The sequence below is a fragment of the Parus major genome, chromosome Z, assembly GCF_001522545.3.
Source record: "Parus major isolate Abel chromosome Z, Parus_major1.1, whole genome shotgun sequence".
NCBI classification, from domain to species: domain Eukaryota; kingdom Metazoa; phylum Chordata; class Aves; order Passeriformes; family Paridae; genus Parus; species Parus major.
The window spans coordinates 73,397,501-73,407,423 of NC_031799.1; the positions used below are offsets into that span (position 1 = coordinate 73,397,501).

The 9,923-nt window shown below is 37.1% G+C and overlaps 1 protein-coding gene across 3 annotated transcripts in view; it reads right to left on the bottom strand.

The window, feature by feature from the left end:
• Positions 1-9,923, bottom strand: part of ATG10 (autophagy related 10) — a 61,809-nt gene that overhangs the window by 46,178 nt on the left and 5,708 nt on the right. For all 3 annotated transcript variants that reach the window (XM_033520454.1, XM_033520453.1, XM_015653262.3), the window contains exon 3: positions 8,022-8,141. In XM_033520454.1, the coding sequence (XP_033376345.1) occupies positions 8,022-8,141 (120 nt within the window). The remainder of the gene's footprint in view (positions 1-8,021; positions 8,142-9,923) is intronic.

The window sequence follows — 9,923 nt, forward strand, 5'->3', positions numbered from 1 at the left end:
TGCAGGGGGGAAAAGAAAGTATGAGACTGCATTTTTTTCCAGAGTAGAAAATCACAACCATCCTTTGTAACAAAGGGGAGAAAAACATTTTTCCATGTATCTTGAGAGTTCAGAGACAATGAGAGAGATGGTGTTAGGAAGGAAACAAAACTCTGCTGGACCTCACAGCTAAAAGGAAAATAGCCATGAATTTTACAGAAAGCAGCAACATATGGAAGTTTGGCCATTTAGCCTGGTTCTCAGGAAGCCACTCTGAGGCCCTAAATCTGCAATATTCACTCTGAGCCAACACGACCTGTGTGCTGCAGGCGAGCAATCCAAACACACTGAAAGACAATCATATGACACTGCTAAAAACACAGGCACTTGGCCAAAATAAAAGCATTGTTCCAATACAGATGAGCATCATCATCCCCAGAAAATTAGAGCATAACACTGAACCAGTACAATTTAATTTAAGAGAAACAAAAGCAGGCATATATGCAAGGCTGGAAACGTGAAGTGTTTTGAGGTTCACCATTAAAAGTAAAATGCTAACAATTGACCAGATTGTGATTGTGTTTCCACTGTGGTAAAACAGTATTGACAAACACTACAGTGTTGTGTCTCTCATTTGCGAATTAATGTCATTAAGTATTTGAAAATGTGTATTTATCTACAAAATTTATCTACACCTGGCACGGGCAGGTTGTTACAAACACACTGGAGATTTGCTTTCAGGAACACAAGAATGTTAACATTAATCTTTCTGTGATATTTAACATCACATTTCAATGCATGTGCCTGGAGAAAAAAACCTTCTGCAATGTATCTCAGTGATTAAACAATTCTGAACAACTATGACCGATGTGAATCGTGTTCTACTGCACTAAAGTATGTCTTGATACCAAAATGCATAAAAGTTGGGGAATTTAGATCCCTCCCAAACTCTTCATTGCCATTATCCCCGGGCACACAGTGCTGCTGAGGAAATGTCATAGAGGTACTGTTTCACAACATGCATTAGTTTCAATATTTTAAATAAAAGGAAGCCAAAATGTGGCCAAATGTGCCAACATAAGCACTGTTGGTACAGCCATCACCATCAGTACCTCCTTCCTTCACAGCAGCTCATTTTGAACATTTTTTGGAGGAGAAAAAAAACAGGGAGAGAGAGGGTGAACAATACAACAAAGGAAAAATGTCTTTTTTTCAGAATTGTCTCTCCTATTAAGACCAGAGCAGTAATATTTTTTAAATTGGAAACAGAAAAACAGATTTTAATTTCTCACAAGCCGTTCCATTGATAAAACTGCAGAGCCTGGGATCTCTTGATGTTTTGCCCAGCTATCAAGGCATGCCAAGCATCAAGACATTTGATGGAAGAGTCACCAAGACTTGTAAAAAATTGTATTAACCCAGCAAGTTGAGAGGGGAAACACACAGTCCATGTAGGTGAGTGACTGTGTGGCCTATGTATCTCTGATACTGCTGCTGTATATGCAATTACACACTGTTCTAACGTAAATTAACACAATTTACTGTGTGAAGACAACCACAGTTCAAGTCCACCCTGGCACAATTTTTAAAAAACTGGTTTTTACAACCTCATAATAATGACTTACTGTACAAAGAAACCCCAACAGAATGTAAATTTACAACATTAATGCAAACTAGAATTATTTAATTGAATTTTAACTCAAAGAATTAAAAAAGTGTAAATACTTTACTCTGATTTTGATCTTGTCTAGATGTTCTAAAAGCACCATACAGATTTTTCAAAATGCCATTCCAGACACCATGAGAAAATACACCAAATGGAAACAGAACAATACCCCTTTTTAATATCTAAAACACAGGATCACCAGGACAAAAGGGTGAGCTTACAAATAGTTTTGTCACTGGCATTACTGCTCTCTCAAAGCTCAGATTCTGGGAAAATCACCTTCACTTCCCACAGCCTCAGAACATGCTCCACAGGAAATGTGTATTTACTGCAGAAGAAAGACATTCTGCTGCAATGACATCATGCCTTCAACCAGGGTAACTCCAACTAAACTGTCACATTCAGTTACCAAACCTGAATTAGAGCATCTTTTCCTGTGTCTGATGCAGCATTTATTTGCTAATATTAAGTGACAGTTCTGAATACCAAGATGGCAGATAAAATGTTTAAATCACTCCATGCTAACATCTAAACAGAAAATTAATCACTTTGGGAGGTGAGACAAAGTGCTCCTTCAGTTCTCCCAAAAGCATCATAATTAGTTTATATACTTGCTTTTGATATATTTCCTAAGATTTGTGGAAAGTTTTTAGTGGGTAAAACAGAACAGCAATCAAAGAATGTGCAAGATAAGAGAGTTCAGATTAGGGTCCCACCACCCTCAACGACAGTCAAGCCAACAGCATGTCATCAAAGCTGTTGGAAACTAAATGTAACTACTGCTAACAAGATTTGCCAGGATTCCAACGTGACACTCAGTAAATGATGCACAAAGGTCTGTGTGTGGGAGACAAAAACTTCCTGTGCCTCCAGAACTTTACAGGAGCAGAAGCGTTTAAAACTCCTCCTTGAAGACTCAGGCATCCCATCACCGAAGGAGCATCACAAAGCAGGACGGAGACTCAGGTGGCTTCTGTCTGAGGCATTCTGCTTTTTATGAGGGCTCTCCCACTCAAGGAAGGGCTGTAATTTCACCAAAGTTCCTTCCAGCCTTGATATTTCTAAACAATGACATTATTTTGCCAAGCCTTTCCATGCAGACAACAGTTAATAAAATCCACACTGGAATATTTTCCTGTGGTTTAATAAAGGCTAATTCCACTTTCAGATTAATAGATTTTTAAGCAAAATCACGAGGATCTTCACTGCATTTTGCAATATACGCTGTAGAACTCTTCAGCATAAGTGGTTTCTTTTATTTTTTACAGGTCTGTATTTGGGTTTCATTTCTGTGATGTGGCATTTGAAAACAGTGATGGTACATGAGCAACTTCACTGCTCTTGAGCCCGACATATTTACTACAAACTGATGTTTTAGGTATGCAATACTTGATTTTCTCCCTCTTTACTAAGGTACTTCCATTATTCCATGCAGTGAATGCTGGATTCTATTAAATGTATTTACATTTTTCTCCTTAAGCACTGTTTGCTGGGTTTTCACTTAACCATCCAACAAATACTGTGGTTATCCAAATGTTTACACTGTGTTCATCTTATTTATTTTTGCACAGAAAAAAGAAAAAGGAGCTGTTCCTAATTGTAAAAATACTAGATTTTTTTAGAGAAAAAATTATTAATAATTGCTAAAAATTGTAGTTTTCTATTTGCTACAAACTTAAAAGTAAAGCTGAACGGCAAATTATGGTATTACGACATTTAAGAAAGATGTCAGACTCATTCCCACATCCCCCATCAGGCAGGTCACACTCATGAGCAGCTGCCAGCAAAGGTGGAGCCCACAATACAGCTAATGCATAACTTCATCAGCATGTGTGCTAGGCTCAGTGCTCATTTTCCAAAGGCAGTATCAGGTATGAACAGACCTTCAGCATTCCCAACCTGCCCACTCCTTTATAAAGCAGCAGTGGCTCCAGCTCCAGGAATGGTTCCGTGCTGACTCACTTCTGCAATACCCAGAGGAGCTGAGACACACCACACACTGAGAATTATTACTCCAAGTTATTGCTTCCCTTGGGCTATTTGAATAACAAACAAAAAGAATGCATAAAGTGAATCCAGATTTTTCCCCATTTTACTCGTTTAGAGTATAAGCTCTTTGAGACAGGAGAACTACCCTCACTTTGAATCTTGCACAGTGTTTTTCACCTTATCAACAATTCATGCAATAATGTATGCAACTGTTCTGTCCTTGCTAGAAAAGAAGACACAGTCCCATGTTCACTGATAAAGACCCTGACAGATGTCCTGGGAGGACAGATTTGATTTGGATCAAGAAAGAATACATACTGAAGATTGTTGCTGAATTAGCCAGAACGCTTTATGGTGGTTACACAAGATTTATGCTGTCTGTGGAAAAGTACAGATGACACTCAGCTGGCATAAAGTCAGAACAGCTCAGAAAGACAACAACTGATTCAATAAAAATTTAACCAGAACAAAATGGCAACTTAAAAATTTTCAAATGGTGCCCCTGTGTTCCTGTCTGTCCCTTGCTTTGAATCTCAGGATATTTTTATTCTTTTGGAAGAGACTCTAAAAGATTTCTGACTCTTCAGCTTATATCCAAGGGACTGAATCTGATCTCACTGGTCAGAAGGGCATCCTCCACCAACATGGCCTAAAGTTTATCATCAGTCACAATGTCATTAGTAGTTTCTGTTTACCAATCAGAATGTCGAAATAAACATCTTGATTAAACTAAAACCACAAAAAACAGAAGATGGGGTACCAGAAGAACAGTGTGAATCCTTTTCTAGGAGGATGGAAAAATAGGGTCTGCTTAAGACAGGATCCCCAGGCACCTCATTAAGATAAACAGCTTGACAACGGAGACACTGCCAAGTACAAAAAAAAAACAAAAAACAACTTCCTTAAACTGTCTTTAAGTTGCTACTTTACAAAACACAATCCTCAGCTAAGTATGAGCTCCACCACCCAAGTGAAATCTCAGTCCCAGTGAAGTCACCAGCACAAATTCCCAGTGCTTTAAGGAGCCCAGAGCCACCTTTTGCTGTATGGGGCTGACATGAAAATGTGCAGGCACCACAGCCATGTAGCTTAACCCTGATCACCTCTTAGAAGAATCACACACTTTTAGACTCATCATCTCTTAGAGGAGACACCTAAAATAGGTCAACTGATTTATACCCAAAAATGCTTTTTTACCTCCTCAGGCAGAAACAAAGATTTAAGTGACAAGCTCTATATTGCAGATATCTAAAATAAGCAGAAAGAAACCCACATAGAATTTTATTCTTGGTTTTCAGATGAAAACACAACTTGTATATAAGGAACCAGCACATAATACAGACTGCTCTGTGGAAAAGATCAGAATACAAAGTTATTCATCACTCCTTCACCAAGAAAGCCCCTGATATTTAGACAAAACCAATGACATGGAAAGTTGGAAACATTAACCATCCATGCTGATCAATGAAGTGAAACAAACTCCAAGTAAATTGGTCAGGTTTCCAGCAGATCCCCTAAGATTAGCACATTCTGACACTGTGATAACTGATAGTTAATCTTCTATTTTAATAAAGTTACTTCAGGCTATTTGTGTATTTTCTTTATTGTATCATTAGGTTTCAGTGTCTCTTCAAAGACTAAAAATGAGTAGAACAATAATAATTTTGCATCTCTGCAGTGCTAATATCCTAACTGTACCCCACTACAACAAGATATATTTATGATTTATTCTACATCACCTTCTCCCTGATATGTCTTGGGTTCAATCCCTTACATAGGAATGAAATCCTGTGACGTAACTTCACCCAACCTCAAAAATCTGTCTTCTGATTTTCCTCCAAATTTTCACCTTCTCTGCCAAAACTAACCTTCTGTTTCTAACCTTTGAACTAGATTTCCAGGATGACAGGAGGGAAATCTTCTGGCCTCTTAATGCCCTGGCATATTCCACAGCACAGGGTTTGTTTTTTTTCATTTTTTTTGATTGTTCCTAACAACAAATGTTGATTACTCGGATCTTAATTTCCGTATTTTTAATTTCTTACTGTTCCTGGTTAATTATATTATTACATGCACATGCATCATCTCTATCACACCTTGGAGGAGATCAGATTAGACAGATGGAAATATTCCAATAAGATACAAATAACAGAGATACAATATAGAAAAATCAAGATCATAACAGTAATTCTGAACTGAAAATCATGAAACATAGAACTATCAGTCAATGGCCATTTTTTTACAAAATAAATTTAATTTCTTATTTAGAACTTCTTTACGCTCCAAATATATAAAAATTAAAACTGTTAATTTTCTAACAAAAAAAAAATAAAAAATTAATGCATATAGCCAGAAGAAACTTTCCAATTTCCACCAAGACCACAACTTTTGCTTTTCATCAGAATGTATTTCAATAACTTATTCAAGCAGATTGCAGTAATTCCATAATACCATGTGATTTACGGGTACAACATATATTAAAACTAAAAAAAAATCCAAAATCTAACACCTATTTTAAATAACAGATTGATATTAGAGTGGAATTGGTCTCTAGCACTCAATATCTGTGAAAAAGAACATGTGTCTTACACAGGAACTACTGTGCCTAAGAAAATGTAACCTCTCTACAGTCACCATTTTCATCTTTCTTAGTGTTAAACACACAGCTTTACTCTACATATCCATAGCAAATTTAATTTTCCTATTTGATAGATTAAAATAATTTTAACAGTCTGGTTACCCTTTGACTCAATGAAGAATGTCAATCTGACATCATCTCTATTAGAAATTTAGTATTTTGTGGAAGAAATTAATTCTTTTTCTTACAGTCTTATAACCTCCACAATTTTCTGAGACCTTTCTCTTGCTCCACTCTTCATCTTTACTGCTCCTACATAACAGGTACAAAGGCTCCTTCCAACCTGCACATCACTGTGGTTCAAAACAAAGAAATCATCTAAAATATCTTGAGGACTAGTCACTATAGCACCTTGATAAACCACAAAGCTTGGCCTGGGATCTTATTTCAGTGTATTATTTATCATAACATTTCAGTGTATTTAACATTTCAGTATGTTAGAGATTTGGAAGTCTTCTTGGTTGTATGATGTTTTCTGTAACTGACACCTTCTTTCCAGAAGAAGGACTCAATAGTTTTTACAGATGTTCTTTAAAAATGCACTTTATAACAAAGACTTAAATCATTATTTAAAAACAAAAAAAAAGTCACAAACATCAAAAGCAATTTTCAGTATAAATAGTAATCTGTTGTTACCAGTCAGGACTGAAAACAGTGTTGTTAATGACAATTAAATAACAAACCCTGTAGCATTGATATCTGTCTTTTTTTTTTTACAAAATACTAGAACACAATTCAAAGAAAAACTTGAAAAATGCCTCAGTTCTTTGTTAAATGACTTGGATATCTATCCTTCTTTAAAATGCAGCTGAAACCTGTGAGTGAGCTCAAAAATCAGTAGAAATGACTGTATCACAGACTAATAGCACAATTGTTTTAAGTGCCATTTCCTTCAGAAACCAGGCCAAAAGAATACTCATTTCAGACCAAAAATGTCTTAAATGTACCAGAGTCTCAGTGGGGAAAAAAAGGCAATCAGAGTGCTGATGAAAAAAGGAAAGGAATTGCAGAAAAAGGTAACTTCAAAGTACACCACATCCACCTATTCAACAGCTTACAGAATACATTGCTTTCAGTCTATTATAATCCAAGATTTATTTTCTTTTTTATGGTAACAACATAACAAGGGAGGAAATCCCTGTCATTTATATCCTGATTAGTCAATAATCTGGAGGTCTAATGCAGACTCAAGCAAGCAAATAATTATTCAGATCAGTCCAACCAGAGCTTAATGAACAGTTTTAATTTTCTGGAAGAAAGACATTTATTCTCCTTCAGGAACATCTCAATGCCACCAGTTTCAAAAAATTGCTCAGTCTTTAAGTCAGCTCCACAGCAAAAAAGTACTCTTATTCAATAAATATCACTTCAAATGAGTATTAACCTCAAAGTTTCCTTTATTCTTTTAACTAACGTTTACCTCTAAGATAAATAAATCTTAATGATTAATCTTTTTTCCAAATACACATACACACACAAAAAGTTTCCTTAATGTTAGTGAATGAAAATACTAAAGAAGTATTATCCTATGAGAACACCTACATAAAGGATGCTGGAATCTTATCCATTTCTTCCCAATTTTTATCACCAATACAGCTGTACACCTCAATGAGATGCATTAATTAGTTTCCCCATAACTAATTAAAAGCCACTGGTAACTGAAGTCTTGTTGGAAGGACCTACTAGCATAGTGGTTTTTAATTTTATTACTTATTTTATAAACACATAAGTTCAAAAATCTGTACTTACTTCTACATGTGCAAATAACATTTCTTCAGTGTTATCATTGTTTTTCTCCTTGAGGTCTGGTGGGATGTGTCTGTTTCTTACTTGGAAGTGTGTCTTACTAAGATAACCATCACCAAGGTCCTGTGTTCAGAAAAAGAAAAAAGAAATTTTCTGTAACCAAAATGGTAAATGCCTTCACTGTTCTAGAAAATAAACAGAGCATGGTATTTAGGCACAGGCTCCAAGTCTTTTTATAGGCACCGATGACTGCAGTGCTCCTCAGCACCTTCTCACAGATAGTTTACACCAGTTCTTGGTGTTGAAGGAAGTCGAAGACCTGAACAGCAAAAAATAAATTTTAATACAGCTATTAATGGAATAAGATAACTGCACCCTGGGGATCAGGATAAGTGCCAAAGAACAGGAAGGCAGTGCACCAAGATGATGAAGAGATGAGGAGTTATTAACGATTTTGACCTATTTCAATACATTCATGCCAGGATTAACTTCCCAACTCTTGCGAGCCTGGTTTGGTTTTGCTCTGTTTCCCCCTCTAAATTTACAAAGTTCTGAAAAACAAAACAAAACCAAACCTCAGAATTTATGTATGCAGAGTCACAACTTGTTTCCTCCTCTTGATCACCTTTGAGGTCAAACCTGAGAGGAAACAGACGAAGCTGTGCCTTCTCCCAGCTCACATTTTATCATTCTGCTTCCCAGGCCACACAGCCCACAGCTGTTAAGTGCCCTAGCACAATCCCAGAGTGGCGGAAGAAAGGTTTAGGAGCTTTCCTGCATGTGCCTACCTGCACATTTTATTTTTGCTAATTAGAAGCAAGAGGAGAGAAAACGTTTAATAACAGGTACACTCTGAAAGGGAGAAAGCATGTACAGAAGACAAAGAACAGTAGTTGCATGTTGAGGATTTATTTCTCAAAGGAAACAAATAAATTGGGGGTTTATTAGCTGTTTCATTACATTTTATTTTAGACAAACAGAGAGCATATGCACAACATCTGATGGAAAAGGATTCTATTCAAAACAGTCTCACTACAAAATTCATTAACATAGCATTAAATTACTTGACAAGACTGCAAATTTAGTTGTGATTTAACTCTTTGGTTAGTTTGTCATTGCTGACACAGTTTATGCCATTTATTTTGACCTTTAAACCAGCACAGCTTTTGTATTGACACAGTAATTCTCTCTTTCCAAAGACACTGTAGATTACATGTACCTCCAAAATCTGTGATCTACTTGTTTACTTTGCTCTGATCAAGTTTCACACATTAAAAAAAAAGGATAATGCCCTCTACATGTATTTTTTCCATTGATTTTTAAGCATGAAGAACAGTATAGGCAATTACATCGCTCACTCCTCATAGTACATGCCTTATTTTCTCAGTAAATCTCGTTAAGAGCATGAACCCACCAATCTTTCCTGCATGTCCTGGCTGTAGAGCCAAGTGCAGCCTGTGCAGGGAGGAACCCAGTGCTCAGAGAATTGATGAAAAGACAGCTAAGCCTAAATTGGTAATAGAAAATCCACTTCTTTTGCTCTCAACACCCTCTCAAGGGTCTCCTTGTTCCTCTGGAGTGCCTCCTCAAGGAGCTTCCCAACAGTGCCAGCAGGAGGAATTTGCACAGGTATTTGTCACACTAAGAGCAGCAGCAGAAGTGCTGCAGCCACCCGCAGAGGTGACATGCCCGGCACAGTGAGTTGAGCCAGAGCAGGGCTGGACAGAGCCTCTGCCTCCCTGAACCAGTTCTTACCCCCAAAAGAGTCAAACCGCACAGCCTTTGCATCTGGGGAGGGGAGGGGAGGGGAGGAGATGGATGGATGGATGGATGGATGGATGGATGGATGGATGGATGGATGGATGGATGGATGGATGGATGATGGATGGATGATGGATGGATGAT